At 45.8% G+C, this 15,897-nt stretch overlaps 1 protein-coding gene across 6 annotated transcripts in view; it reads right to left on the reverse strand.

Moving 5' to 3' along the window:
• HLCS (holocarboxylase synthetase) overlaps positions 1-15,897 on the reverse strand; it is a 163,557-nt gene that overhangs the window by 135,696 nt on the left and 11,964 nt on the right. For 4 of the 6 annotated variants that reach the window (XM_054578235.1, XM_054578226.1, XM_054578229.1 and 1 more), the window contains exons 2-4: positions 12,563-12,700; positions 5,575-5,737; positions 3,534-4,480 (exon numbers count right to left, since the gene is read on the reverse strand). In XM_054578235.1, the coding sequence (XP_054434210.1) occupies positions 3,534-4,480; positions 5,575-5,626 (999 nt within the window). In that variant the 5' untranslated portion in view covers positions 5,627-5,737; positions 12,563-12,700. The remainder of the gene's footprint in view (positions 1-3,533; positions 4,481-5,574; positions 5,738-12,562; positions 12,701-15,897) is intronic. The other 2 variants (XM_054578243.1, XM_054578219.1) reach the window with 2 other exon arrangements.

Consider the following 15,897-nt stretch of genomic DNA (forward strand, 5'->3'; position numbering starts at 1 on the left):
GGGCAGGCGTGCTCCCTGGGCTGGAAACAGATCCCAGAAGCCTGGGCAGCGCAGGGTATGGCACTCGCTGTCACGTGGGAGACGTGGAGGAAGAGACAGGGCGGTGGGGAGACTGCACCTGCAGGTGGGTGTCCAGCCTTCCCAGGGACGAAAGACAAGGACAGCCACTGAGACTGTGAGGAGCACTTTGGTCAGTGGCAAGACGAGAAGCTTCCACAGTGGAAGCAAGAAGAGAGGCCACGTGTGGCTCCGCACCTCCCCCCACAGCCCAACCCCAACTGTAGAGCGCGCATGAGGGTTAGGCACTGCGGTCCTCCGTGCGTACGACCAGTGTCTCCTCCTCCACTGGCTGTGACACTGTTACCACGGTGATGCTCCCATTTCTGAAACTTGGCTTCTTCTAAAATGAAGGTTTTTAGAGAGCAGGGGTGCTACCAGCATCTAGTGGGTGGCACTGCGAACACCAGACGAGGCACAGGACGGCCCCACAAAAAGGAGGGTCTGGCCAAAATGTCCACGGCACCACGTGAGAAACTGCTGTAAAAGCAGAGCCACTCCTGCCACATGCTAAGCTAATTGTGGAAAAAAAATACATTTGTATGGCGTCAGATGGGTGCTAGGCTAGTCAGGGTGCTCACTCTGTGAGTTACATAAATGTGTGATCACTACGCTGTATACCTGAAACTAATGCATTGCACGCCAACTGTAATTGAAAATTTAAAAATTTAAATGAATAAAATTAATATCAATTTACACATATGAGGTCTGTCCAGGAGGTATCCAGTCATGGAATATAAAAAATTGAGACATTTACTGACGGAGACACAAGATACAAGAAACACTGTACATGGGACAATGACGCCTCAGTCCCCCTTAAAGTGGAGACCTTGGGACCTCACACAGTTCTCCCAGTCACTGTCAGCTGCCCTGTTGTATTTTCCTGAATCTTATCAATGGTCTGAAATCTCTTCCCTGTGAAAGGTGATTTTAGTTTTCAGAAAAGCCTGAAGGCTTAGGGCGCCAAATCTGGGCTGTGGGGGGCTGAGTCACCTGGGTGATTTGATGTTTCATCAAAAAACCCTGCATGAGACGTGATGCATAATCAGGTGCACTGTTGTGATGAAGCTGCCAATCACCACTTGCCCACAGCTGCGGCCTTTCTCAATCATCCAAATAGTTTGCACAGAGGACTGTTCAAGCTTAATGCAAAATCTGACGTAGATTCATTGCCCTACTCACTCAGTCATTTTAAATGTGATGGCCACACAGTACATGTGCTCACTCGATGGTGTCTACCGCCCCCACTGACTAGTACAGTGAAGTCATCTTTGTTCACACATGCGCATCCCAGTCTACTCGCCTTGGCTGGTAGGTTAATCGATGTTGAGCAAACCATTTTCCTTATATTAAGAATAGCTGGACTTTTTCCAGACAGACCTCGTATATATAAAATACACAGGGTAAGGCAAAAGGAGGTTTACAGTTGTTCATATGGAAAATAATACAATAATGAATCATAATACCAGAATAAATTCCATGTTTGATGTACTCACAACTGTAAACCTCCTTTTGCCAACCCTGCATATATGTCTTTTTAAATCCCTTTTAGAGATTTTATCTGGATTTCATGCCAAACTCTGGGCCCCTTTGATAATCCAATGCCAGCATTAATCCACAGGCCCAAACCTCCCCTGCAAACCTGATCAGCCAGTCGGGACCGCAAAATCCCCTTTTCCTCTGTGGTGACGGATGGCAAAAGCCACCAGACAACCGCCTACTGTGCAGCTGAGGCCGCCCTTGAAGGGCCTTGACTCCTCTTACTGGGTTACATCATTACTCGGTTTATTACAGGGCTGAGGGCCGTGAAACAGAACGGGGACAGAGGAAACCAACCAGCCGGGGATGGCGGCTGCTGGCTGACCTCGGCGGCGAGGTGCCGCAGTGACACAGGCCCGGAGAGAAAACAGTGACCCTGCCCCAGAGGCTGGGAGCCATTTAAGATCAGAAATGACACTCTAATCCTCTGAATCGGATTTCTGAAGCTGCATCATATTGCCTTTTTTCCTAGAGCAATGCACGCAGTATCAAATTTTATGACAGAAGTGAGGCCAACGGAAAGGCACAGGAAGACGACTTGCAGCAACTCAGAGAAACGGATCGCAACGGGGCCAAATCAATTTTCTAGTACAAGTCTGCACACCAGGGTGGTAAAAGTCACTATGCAAAACTGAAATATGGCCCTTGGAAGCTGGGTTTTTAAGTGCATTTTCTGAGAAAGCACATTTACTATAGTTACTGTATAGTGCTGAATTTGCAGAGAAAAAGATAAGAGGAACATTTATTAGGCTTCCAAAAACAAATTCATGCTGTTTGCAACCAAGAGAAAATCCGACTGGGTTGTCCACGTCCATCTGTCCTGATGTCCAGATTCTGTATTTATAGGCATCTTTGGCTGACTATTATCTTAGGAACAATGAGTGGGGAAAATGGTAAAGAAACAAACATATACCCTTGGAAAATGTTTGATCAGAAAACCAGACAGACTCAGGAAGGCTGGAAAGAGAGACAGAAAATGAAAATAACAACAACAAAAGATTAAACAGTTCTCTAATTCAATAAAGAGATTCCTATTATGAAACAAAGTCTGTTATACTCATCCTGGGAACTATTCTGGGCGAAAGATCTCCATCTCCTTGGTTGTCTCATTAGTTCACCAAATCCTCAAGGAGAATGTTATCTAACTCCAACAAGAACTTTTGCCAGAAGGCATTAAAAGATTTGCAGTAAGTGATAAGGACTTCTGGAATAGTCTATCCTACCACCATTTACTTAACCAAACAAACAAACAAACAAAAAGCTAAAAGGGAAAGGGTAGGGGAAAAACTCCAGCAGCTGAGCCACAGGACCACCTAAGGACGGGCAGAGAGGAGCCTTTCCTTTCATTTCCCTTTCCATTTTTTTCTTACCTACGTATTAGTATGCCCTATATCTAAATCACATCAATATCCTCTTATTTGAAACTTTCCTCAGCACTCAGATTTTAAGAGTGACAAATCATAAGACAGAAACAGAGATTTTGAAGACGTTTTCAATACTCTCGGCCCCGCCTGTTGGGCAGCAATTCCAAAACCTCCCTTTGGAATCACCACCCCAAGGCGTACACCTCACTACACTCCATAAAGGTTTGATTTTATCAACCAGTGTGCTTTGAGGCGAGGAAGCGGACTACTGCATATTAGAAAGAGTATTACCAGCACAGAACAAAACAAGAAAGAATTTTCTGACTAATCTTTGGTTAAATTGGCCATATCACTGTCTGCCACATTCCTCGCTTATGAGTATTTTGGTGAGACGAGATATCCATGCGACAGGAAAGCCCTGATCCACACCATCTACTCAAATCAGCAGACTCCCAGCCACGGGCAAAAGTGCCCTATGGTGCAGACTCGTGAACCTTCCAATGCTCAGCCACAGGGGGCGTATTCCCCATCAGGATTACCCAAAGATCATGACAGGGACACCCGCCCCCCTACCTGGCAAAGAACAGCCTCTCCTCCACGTGTTCCAAAAGGCACTTGCACAATCAGCCTGTCCTTGTCCTCATTCTCCAGGTGGCCCTGGAGCTTGCCCAGGCTGAGCCGCTCCCCGGGGCCCTCCTTGTACACACAGCCGCTGCTCAGGATGCTGAGCTTCACCTGGCTCTGGTCAGCCTTGGAGAAAACCAAGTCCTGGACTGTCTCCCGCAGTCCGGCCTTGCTGGTCACCCGGAAGCCAGCAAACGTGAAGGACGAAGACAGGCCCAGCACCCTCCCTCCCTGAGAAAGGTAGGCCATGAACTTCTGGTGCAGGTCTTCGGGAACAGACTCCCTGGTAGCAAGGACCAACAGCAGACAGTTGTCTGACCATGGGTCTCTGAGTGCACTCTCCTGCGACAGGTGGTAGAGGGTGTAGCCGTCAGGGTCCACACAGTCGGCCAGGACAGACTGGACCTGCTGAAGCCTGTCTAGGGCTTCCTGGGAGTCAGGGCCCACGTAGATGAGGATGTTGGGTGCCTTCCCCGTGATGTTGACTCTCTTCTCTTCTCTCTCAGGGCGGATGGCATCAGCAGCACCCTCCAAACTGCCACTGGGGTCGTAAGGAAGATCTGGAATGTTCTCTGCAGATGCAAACTTGACAGATTCAATGGTGCTGTTCTCCAGCTCCAAACACTCATGGCAACTAGACAGATGGAGGTGACAGAGCTCGACGGAGCCCTCCCCTCTGTCACTCTCCTGGGCAGGCTCACTCCCAGAGGCGCCATCTAGCCCTTGGGTGGGGTCTGCCCCAAGAACCTGTGGGTCATCTTTGCCAGCATGCTCCATCACACCTGCGTCAGGCTCACCCTCAGCGGCAGGGGCGGGGCTCGGCTGCAGGATGTGGGCCGGCTTGTTCATGGCCTGGTCCGTAAGTTCCTTCAGAGCAGAGTCCTGCAGGTGCACTGCTAAAGCATGAGCAGAAGAGACAGTCAGCTCCTCTGGTATGTCCTGCAGCTCGGTTCAAAAGCTCTTGGAGCCCCCTGACTCGCGCTCCCCAGCAGCCCCACCTCAACACAGCTGCAGCCTTTGGAACCGTGTCATTGCTCCCACCTGCCAGGAAGGGGGGCCCATCCCAAGTGAAATCCGAGCCTCCACAACACCTTGCCATGCAAAGATCTGAAAACTTCAGATTCCCTCTCTGCCTAGTAAAAAATGTGAGCTTGGCCTACTTACTTCTAGATTTGATTTCTTGGGTGTCAATCTCCTAGATGATAATGAAAGTACAAAACAAAATCATCAAGCACACCCAGGGAAAAGTTATGCCCAGCACACGTGTCAGATCAACTGGGCAGAAGGGGCTTGCCAGGGTCTTGTCTCAGGACTGAAATACAGTTGACAATCACCGCTTCAAAAACCATTTATCAAGCACCTGCTACATGTCTGACAAGGTATTAGGCACATGCACATGGCAAATGGGAAAACGGAGCAATTTACCGAAATTTCCGAGCTCGTAAGTGACGCTCACTTGCTCGCTGCTCCCGCTTTAGCGGGGTACCTGCATGACTTTCGTGGCCGTAAAGGACCAGCTTTGAAACTCAATTAAGCAAGAACATTTTGTGCATTTCCTAAAAAAAAAAAATGTGTCCCAAAATATCGTGGTGTGTCTATTTCAGGTAAAACCCCGCTAAGGTTTACAACTTCACAGTAACACTGACTATGCTTGTCATTCAATCAAGCGTAGTCTAGAAACTAGTTATACTGCATTAGACTGGGGGAAATAAATATTACATGGGTTCTGAATTTGCATGCTCGCTCAATGACAATGCAATTATGGATGTCCTTGTTTAAGAGTTTTAAAAGCACTAATGATGTACTCCAGGTTAAGCGCTTCAAAAAACCTGAGAGATGTATGAATTTTATACTATTATGGAAATCTAACCTGTTGACTGAACTAACTGAAAATAAGCGTGCCCCTAAGTCATTCCAAATAGGAGCACTCAAGTCCCTAAGCTAATAATCTATGGCACCTGCTACAAAGAAAACCTTGACAGTTACTTACAAACAATCTTTTGGGGTATCAGCCCATTAGCCATCTGGAGCCGGTCTTCCATGAACGCCACCCCCAGCTTGCTGAAGTCGTCCACACTTGCTCTGGCAATTAATTGATAAGGGTCCCCAGGTCTGCAAGCTAATGGCAAACAACAGTCTGACCACTTCACAATCTGAGAGAAAACAAATTAGGGAGAAAGAAAAGGAGAGGTTGTGATTCTTCTTTTTTAAACTAACCAGAAACTTCTTTTTCCCCTTCAGCCCCTATTGCTACATCATTACTATCGAAGTTGTTCTGACTGCAAGGCTTTCACTTCTACCCAATAGCAGGGCTCACAAAGCGCTAAGTGTAACCCTTTCTTTTCAAAGTAACTGACATTTCAACAGCTTTGCAATGAACTAGGGAGGAAAGGGCCATTCCCCAGACCCTGGAAAAATATCAACTTGTCCTTCAGTAAAAGAAATAGCAGTGAACAATAAGTGCACAATATCCAGTGGTTCACAACGTAACCTGTAGACCAGCTTTTCTCAAAGTGGGGACAACAAAACTGCAACAAAACTCCCTGAGACCACGGAAAAGCTGCAGGTTCCTAGCGTGACTCTGCCTGGTGCCTCGGGCCCCGGCGTGCAGCCCAGGAATGAGAAGTTGTAAACACGTGAGAAAGTGGGGCGAGGAGAAGGGGGGCGCCCTGGGGTCCAGGGCCTGGCTCTGGGGTCCGAGGACCAGGGTCTGGGTCACACTCAGCTGCTCGTCGCTGTGCGTCCCTAGGCAAGTCTCGGAGCCTTCAGGTCTCAGCTTCCTCACTCATAAAACAGGAAAAACAATAATATGAATGCCCATCATCTTACAGGTTTGTCGTGTTAATGAGGTTGAAGAGTATAGTTCCCCAGGAGAAAGCCTGGGACAGAAAAGGGGCTCAGTTAATGAAAGCTGCTATGATAGCAATAAGGAATCTGGCTTTAAAAGCAATAGTAAACAACACCATGATTGTTTTCTAAGAGGCCATGAATAATTTTGCTACTTCCCAAAATTAATCTTCTCAGGAATATACTGTCCCAAGTCTCATAGTCAGAGATACACAATTTTGGATTCTACTTTTTATACTGGTAGGCTAGATTTTTAGAAATAACTTGCTGAAAACAATGAAAAAATGATGAATAAATTAAATAAAACATCATCCTAAAAGTCCTGAAGAACTGGCTAGACAATGAAGAATCGACAGGCCAAACGCTGGGCGAAATCCTAACCCCACAGAACTAAGGGGAATTCCCACAAGCCAAACCACTTCTGCCCTGAAGGTATTTCTGTTCCAAGAAAATTGGACTCAAAAATCATGGTCCAGTGGGCAGAAGGACAGACATACACATTTATAGACCACTGAATTTGGACAAGGTTGCCAAGACAATTCAATGGAGAAAGAACAACAAACATGTTGGTACAACCAAATCTCCATATGAAAATGGACCCCTACCTCATTCCATGTACACAAGAGACAAAAATTAACTCCAACTGGGTCTAACCATCAATATGAGAGCTACAACAATACAACTCTTAGAAGAAAACATACATGTAAATTGTCATGACCTTGGCCCAGGCAATGGTTTCTCAGAAAGGACTCCGAAAGTCAACAAAGGCAAGAGAAGGAAAAATAGATAAGTTGGACTTCATCAAAACTTTTTGTGTTTCAAAAAACGTTTTCAAGAAAATGAGACGGTAATCCACCAAGTGGGAGAAAACATTTGCAAATCATGTATCTGATAAGATACTTGTATCCACAATATATAAAGAACTCCTACAGCTCAACAATGAAAAAGACAAATATCCAATTTAAAAATAGGCAAAGGATCTGAAAGACATTTCTCCAAAGAAAACATACAAGTGGTAATAAGTACTTGAAAAGATACTCAAAATCATTAGTCATCAGGGAAACTCAAATCAAAACCACAATGAAATATGTCACCTCTGTTCAGATAGTTATCATCAAAAAGACAAAAACAAGTTGCTGTAGAGGATGTTGAAAAATCTGAATCCCAATACATTGCTGGTAGAAATGTAAAATCATACAAGTTTCTGGAAAAGAATTTGACAGTTCCTCAAAAGGTTAAACATAGAGCCCTGGCTGGATAGCTCAGTTGGTTGGAGTGTCGCCTCAATGCACCAAGGTTGCAGGTTCAATCCCCCATCAGGGAACATATTGTACAAGAAGCAACCAATGAATGCATAAATAAGTGGAACAAATCGATGTTTGTCTCTCTCTCTCTCTCTCTCCCCCCCCCTTCCCTCCCTCCTTTTCTCTATCTCTAAAATCAATTTTGTTTTTAAAGGTGGGGGGAAAAGGTTAAACACAAAGTTACAAATGACCCAGCAATTCCACTCCTAGGTATATACCTAAGAGAACTGAAAACATATGTCTGCACACAAAACTTGTATACAAATGTTCACAGCAGAACTACTCATAATAGCCAAAGAGTGGAAACAACCCAAGCATCCATCAACAGATGAACAGAGAAAATAAAATGTGTCTAGCCATACAATGGATTCAGCCAGGAAAGGAATGAAGTACTGATACCTATTGGGACACAGATGAATCTTGAATGCATTATGCTAAGTGAAGGAAGCCAATAACTACAGGTCATATGTTACATGACTATTTAAATGGAATATCCAGAACATTCAAATCTATGGAGTAGTGGCTGCTGGGGGCGGGGCCAGGGGCAGCAAAGAGTGACTGCTGATGGGTCCATGGTTTCTCTTTGGTCTGATGAAAATGTTCTGGAATCAGAGAGCGGTGATGATTGCACAACTACTGAATTGTAACTGCACACGATGTTTGTGGTGTGTGAATTACATCCCAATTTTAAAAAGAAAAGGAGAGGCAAGGCAGTGTGCTTGTTTCCCTACTGTCCCAGGGTAGCCTGCATAGTCAGAGGACGCCAGAGTCTCACTTCCCGAAGCTGACTCCTGGCTCCTTTGGCTAACAGCTGTGTGACCCAAGCAAGTCAGTCAACTTCTATGTGCCTTGGTTTCCTGTCTGTAAGGTGTTCATGTCTGTACCCGGGTAGATGTCTGTAAGCACCTACCTTGGAAGGATATTGGGAAGTTAAAGGGGGTAACAGATACAGCACCTGGCCCATAAGGGGGCGCTCTTATTCCAAAACATGGAGTCCTTAGAGCAAGTATCCTTAGGAGGGACCATATCACCCTCACGTGGGCAAAAATCAGTTGGCAGAACAGGGTGTGGAAAAAAAATCCTAGCTATCACAATGGTTTTGGCCCTCCCAAGCTCTACCGTATCCCACAAAGTCTTATTCCTTAGTATTTCATTTCTCTCTCAGAGGGCATTCAAATTGAACTTAATTTTTCTCCTAAGGGAAACAGTAATTTTAGAAGTTGATACTGCCTTAGAGAAGGAATTGATAAAGGCAAGTCTTTATAGGTCAAAAGGTTGAAACCCATTCACTGGTCTGGCTTCTCTCTGTCCCCCTGAGCGTGGTCACCTGCTTCTCCCACCTCCTCCCAGACACACCCCAGGGGCAGGATCCTTCCCAGGAAGGGTCAGGCTGACCGGTTCAGTCGGACTTTGCATTTCAAAGAGGGCACCTTTGATCAAAGAAAAGGTGACACTTACAATTCAGACAAATATTTAGGTGAGATCAAGCTTTGAGAATGGAGGAAGGATGTCCGCCCAGGAGGATGAGAAGATAAACTAACTCACTGTGGCAAGAACTGACTGTTCAGACGAGGGTGAATGGGAAACATGAAAAAGAACAGGCAACCTCCTGCACGAAGCTAAAAGCATCTTTGTTCTCGGTGCTATCGCTGGCAATCAAAGAGGAGAAATGCTCAGCCAGTGGACAGCCAGCCCGCATTTAGGTGTTCAGACGTTGATTTAGCACCCTGCTGGGGCAAGCGCTGGCCGAGAGATGCCACAAAGTCAGCACTTAGTGTAAGAGGAGCCGATCATTAACTTCTCACACACCTCGAAAGGAGCAGAGAAGCAGGAGATAAAGCTGGGGAGGGACAGGAAGCAGCCAGAGAAAAATACACACACATCCCTGATCGAGTTTCTCAACTCCGCCAGCCATTTCCTCCCTGAAGTGCATTTCCTTTTTCTAGGAGCGAGGCCCAGGAGCCACAGACCATGCAACCTCCCCGAGCAGCGCCGGGAGCCCTGATCAAAGCACAGCCGTGCTGTCGCCCAGCTCCTCCGGGGTCGGGGAGGTTTGCCATCTGGGGGCTAAAAGCAAACAGGGCCCTTTCAAAATGCACTTCGAGATGGAGACAAAGGGGTAGAGAATGAAAGGGGAAGTCAAGCAAAAGGCTGATCCCAAAGATCAAAGCCAAGGAAGCCCTGGGCAATCCTAAACAAAGGGATTTCCTCCTAGAAGCAGGTGCAAATGCCTGCTCTAAGCAATGAACGGTGGCTGCATTCATTACAGCGGGCAGTGACTGCTCCCCACGGTGACACCCTGTCCACGAGGGACGCCCCAGGCCAAAAGGCACAAGTGAAAGCCATCGGAGAAGTCCCGAGCTCAAAAAGGTATTTTAAATATCTGTAAGAGTTGTATAGTCCTAAAAATATGAAAGAATGTAAGATCTCATCAAGTTCAACAGCCTCTCTTAAGTATCTTAGGATCCTGTCAAATTCAAGCGACTTTAGAGTTAGGTGAAAATTACACACATAAGTTCAAAAGAGGCTCCCATGAGGCAAAATCCCACCAAGCCATCGACCTGAATGGACGGCAGACTTCGTGAGAAGACAGTGAGCTATGACCTAACTCCTTTCGAGTTCTGAACCCCAACATACAAAACAGAGCTCAGTGTAATAGCCAGGATGGTTGGAAAGCAACTCTGGGCACCTCCAGCTCCGGGCTGCAAAACCCACCAAACTCTGGCTCACAGACAAGATGGGCTCAGTGGACAGAACCCCCGGTGGATAAGCATCTTTAGACCCTCAGAAGAGTAAGAATTATGCAACCACTGTTAAGCGAGATCTTAATTAAATCTTCCGCAGACAGCAGATTAAATGGGATGACTGTGGCAGAGATGCTGGTTAGCTCCCAGTCCCTCTCCTGTCTTTCTCCCTCGTAGTGACACAATCCCATGTTGTCTCTGGACCCACGGCTGTGCAGCTACAGAACGTATTTCTCAGGCTTCCCTGCAGCTGAAGTGATGAGAGGACAAGGGACATTTGAAACTTCTGGATCTCAATTTTAATTTTTTTTTACCTTTAGAGAGAGGGGAAGGGAGGGAAAAAGAAAGGGAGAGAAATGTGAGAAACATCAGTCCTTTTGTACATACCCTGACCAGGGACCAAACCTGCAACCTAGGCATGTGCCCTGACCGAGAAAATCCAACCGGTAACATTTCGCTTTGTGGGACAGCACCGAATCCACTGAACCACAGCAGCCAGGGCTGGATCTCCATTTTAAAGAGGGTTGCCCTCTTTGCCCACCCTCCTGTTCCCCCGTTCTGAGGGCTGGCACGTGGGTGAGGCTGACTGCCGTCGTAGTGGCAGGGGCGGAAGCTGCCCAGGTGCCCCTCAGTAGATGTGTGGATAAAAGAGCTGTGGAACATTTACACAATGGAATACTACTCAGCCATGAAAAAGGAAATCTTACCCTTTAGAAAAGCATGAATGGACCTGGAGGATATTATGCTAAGTGAAAAAAACCAATCAGAGAAAGACAAATACCATATGATCTCACTTACATGTGAACTCTACTGAACAAAATAAACTAACAAACAAAATACAGACAGACTCACAGATACAGAGAATAGACTGATAGCTGTCAGAGGGAAGGTGGGTTGGAAGACTCGGTAAAAAAGGTGAAGGAATTAAGCAAACAAAAAACAAAACAAAACTCGTAGATACCAAAAACAGTACAGTGATTACCAAAGGGGAAGGGGGCTGGGAAGAGGTAGAAGAGGGTAAAGTGGGGATAAATTGTGATGGAAGGAGACTTGACTTTGGGTAGTGAACACACAATACAATATACAGATGATATACTATAGAACTGTATACCTGAAACCTACATAATTTTATTAATCAATGCCACCCCAAAAAATTCAATAAAATTTTTTTTTTAAAAAACTGAATCAACTTCCAGGCAGCTATAAAAAAAAAAAAAAAAAAAGCACTGGCCAGTTGGCTCAGTTGGTTGGAGCACCATCCCATGCCCCACAACATTGCAGGTTCAATCCCCAGTCAGGGCATGTACACGAGGCAGCCAATTGATGTTTCTCACCTCAGTGTTTCTTTTTCCCTTTCTCTCTCTCTAAAATCATCACTAAAGAATATATATATATATATATATATATATATATATATATATATATATAAAACCTATATATATAAAGATGACAGCCACCAGCCACCACCACACCCTGCCTTTGCACGAGCTTTCCAGCCTGCCGCCACAAGAGATCCAGCAGCGGGAAACGCCCCGCCTAGGACTGCCCCGTTCACCTTCCCCACTTCCTTATCCGTAACCAGTGTAAACTCTTGCAAAACAGCCTACATCCTTTCTCCCAAACCTGTGAGATAAAAGAGCCCCAGCAGCTCTAGGACAGTGGGCGTGTTTGTCCTCTCCATCCAGCCTGGATGCTGGTGGGTTAGACAGTGTGTCCTAGGACCTGGTCCTTTGTCCAGTAGCCTATGGCTCACCAAAGCCGTTCTTTCAGGACAGCTTTCAGCCTCGAAGCTTTTGGCGTGGGATGGGGATGGACTAAATGACCGAAGGGACCGGAGCAGTGCTGCCTGACGATAGCACAGGTCGGGGGCGGGGGTCCCCCACAGACACAAGCCACACAGGTGTCACACCAAAAAAGAAAAACAGGTAAAAGTAATGTCACTAATATATTTTAATTTAACCCAAAACATCCAAAAAGAAAGGGAGTCACAAAGGCCAGGAAAAAGCACTTGTAAGAAAACGAATTTAGTTTTAATTAAGACATAGTTTCCTAACAATACACAAGGGAAAGACATGTTACTCACGGTGTCTGAGGATGAAGAAGGTCTCTGTAAATTCTCACCTTGCACCCAAATGCTCTCTGTCACAAATGCTATGTGTTCAGCTTCCAGTATAAGAGGAGAAACAAGAAACAGGGCCCATTTGTTCAAGTCATCAATGGACTGGATAGAGAGAAAGAAAGCACACAAAAAAGGATTTAATATCAGCCCAAACCACAACAGCCACTTACCTCAACATCCAGGACGTCCCCACCTATAATTCCAGGCGGGATCTAAGTAAGGTTCTCCGGCGCCCTCCCACAAACCACGTTCACCCCGCGCTTCTTGTTTCTTGTTGAGCTGAGGCTATTCGAACAACTGCAAGATCTCCTCCACAACTCAAGACAACTTTAACATCTCTAGATATTTGTTATCAAGCAATCAGTTCTGAATCTGGGCTTATTCCTACCATCCCTTACTGTTTAGACTAGAGCATGTAGGAGTGTTCCAAATGACGACTTGGAGGGGCATGCAAAGGGGAGGCGGCTCAGAAGCCCATCCCTGTAAACAGGAGCCTGTTACTAAAGGAAGCCCGAAGAGCTGTTCTTCCTTCTCCTCCAAGATTGGTTAGCAGATGGGATTAAGTCCACTAATCTCTACTCTCCTTCCTGAAATCTCTCTAAAAAGACAGTAAATCAATTTTAAGGTTTTGACCTACTAAAAACAAGACACCCAGAGCAGAAAAAGCTGAAATCTAAGGCTGCAGGGAGCAAGACTTAGTTAGCATCACCACTGAAGAAAAGAAAAAAAAAAGGCATTTGGGTCAGGTTCCCCAGTGTTGCAAATCATTTCAGCCATTGCTGGGAAGACCAAAAGGTGTTTCCATCAGACCTAGTAACCTGGAACACAGTACATGCTGATTATCTGCTGAACTCATAAAAGAGTGAAAATTTGGAGGAGAAAAAAACTCCTCTATGTGAGTAAATATAATTATCACAATAAGAATTAAAACAAACAGCGGATTGTCCACTTACTCCAACAGCGAAAATGTGCACATGAAACAAAAATGTAAAATTTTCCTGTCTGTATAAACTACTGTTGATTATACTTATCAATTCTTGTGGGACTTTCAATTATACACATTCCACATTTTTGCATCTAATTTTCAATATGTAAAATAAAAAGATAACAAAGGCATAAGATTCAGTTCTGTAAAGTTATTTCAGTCCAGGCAGACTGACAATAAGGTACCCACTGAACCAAATCATCAGCCCCATGATATCTTAAATCTTAAAATAATAGTAGCTGGCCCTGGCCAGTGTGGCTCAGTGGGCTGGAGCATTGTCCTGTATGCTGAAAGGTCGCGGGTTCAGTTCCACATTGTGGGTTTCACTCCACTACACATGCCTGGATTGCGGGTTTGGTCCCTGGTGGGGGTACGTAAAGACAACTGATCAATGTTTCTTTCCCTCTCTCTCCCTCCCTTCCCCTCTCTTTAAAATCAATAAGTATGTCTTCAGGTGAAGACATCAGTAGCTAATCAAATAAATTGTCAAGCTTTTCAGTTGTAGGCATTTAACATCAGGGCTTAAACATAACAACTGCTAAACACGCCTTCATTCATTGAAATACTGAGGGAGCCCTGGCTGCTGTGGATCGGTGGACTGAGTGCCGGCCTGCGAAGGAAAGCGTTGCTGGTTCAATTCCCAGCCAGGGCACATGTCTGGGTTGCAGGCCGGGACCCCCATCAGGTATATGCGAGAGGCAACCACACACTGATGTTTCTCTCCCTCTCCTTCTGCTTCCCTTCCCCTCTCTAAAAAATCTTTAAAAAAAAAAAAGAAATATTGAGTAAGTGATTATTACATGTCAAGAGACAAAGCTAAACAGACCCAGACCCTAAGGAAAAAAAATAAAACCTGGAAAGATGAACTGTGATTTAAACCCTGAGGACACAAGCAGGCGGGTCCCATCCAGTCTGGGAGGGTAAGACACTGATATCTGAGCAAAGCTCTGGGGTCAAGCCAACTATGCAGAGAGCTGGGGACATAGCAAGCTACAGAACCCCAGAATCCCTCGAAGCCTAAGGCAGGTTTGGCTGAAGCAGTGGGCAAGGGCTGAACAGCATTAGGTAGTTGCTGGAGTCAACAGAAGACCTGTAAAGTCATGGAGATGTTCCAAAATAAAACTGTCATTCCAAAAAAGTTAAAGACATTTACCTCTCAATATTTTTTAATGTTCAAAATCTCCACTCTAATCCTTACAGATTTTTGTTTGTTTGTTTTTAGTAAATGACCCAGTTCGGAAACCAGTACAATAGAAAAACCCACCCCTCCATTTTCCCTCACTTTCTTATCCTTCTCAACCAGGGTTCCTTGAGAAAATGAGGCCCTCTTGCCTTCCCGCATCCACTAAACGTAATAAATAAACTCCACCCCTTTGCACCTAGGCGGTACCAGATATGCACCTTCTTAGATCTGAGACATAGTTGCTTATATTCTGTGTGTTACAGTAGACTAACAACGAAGGGTATTGTTGATTTGCTGGCAGCACAGTATAATCCCATACCTAAGGGTAACCTCAAAAAAATATTCAAACCTGAGATAAGATTTTCATTCCCACACGGTGTTAGGGCGCACACACAGAAAAATCTCATTTTAATGCTAAAAATGAGTTAACTTCCCAGAAGGAAAGGGCAAGAAACCGATGAAAAGCAGAACACTTTGAAATGTTAACGAAAATAACGTCCCTCAATGACCTCAATGGAAATTTGCGCAGAACCGCACTGTGAATCAAGTCCATTGCCAATGGAAAGAACAGAAAGAAAGATATAGTTCCTTTTACGGAGCACAGAGGTTTTGCAGAGCTTAAACCACAGCGCCGACTGAACTGGTAGTCACCGGGCTACGTCCTGGGCCAAAACTCAAAGACTGTGCAAACCTACATACAACACATGCAAAGACAATCGGTGGGGTGCCCTGGCTGGCAAATGATGCAACTGACAGGACAGGAAGTCAGGCAGTTTGTGTCCCCTCGGAGATATCTGACAGAGCTGGGGATCCGCTGCCTTCCCCTAAATTCCGGTTCAACTAAACTTCAACCCACAGCGGAGGAGAGAATGTCAGGGGACCAAGCGGGTAGTGGTCTCGGGTTCAGAGCTAATGGCCACGGCACGGTCATAGGGGTACACGCCTAATTTGGAATGCCAAGAAGCCGGCGTGTAAGCAACACGCGATCCCGCGCGCCGAGAGGAGGCGACCGCGTCACCTTTCAGTTTCGGATCTTTGGTCCCCGTATCCGGGCTTCCCCGGGCATCGCGCGCAGGGGCATCCCGCCCGCGGCCTCGCGCCGGCGCGGAAGGTGCTCCCCAGGTTCTCACC

The sequence above is a fragment of the Pteronotus mesoamericanus genome, unplaced genomic scaffold, assembly GCF_021234165.1.
Source record: "Pteronotus mesoamericanus isolate MK-2021 breed Mesoamerican mustached bat unplaced genomic scaffold, CSHL_Meso_final contig_116, whole genome shotgun sequence".
Taxonomy (NCBI): Eukaryota; Metazoa; Chordata; class Mammalia; order Chiroptera; family Mormoopidae; genus Pteronotus; species Pteronotus mesoamericanus.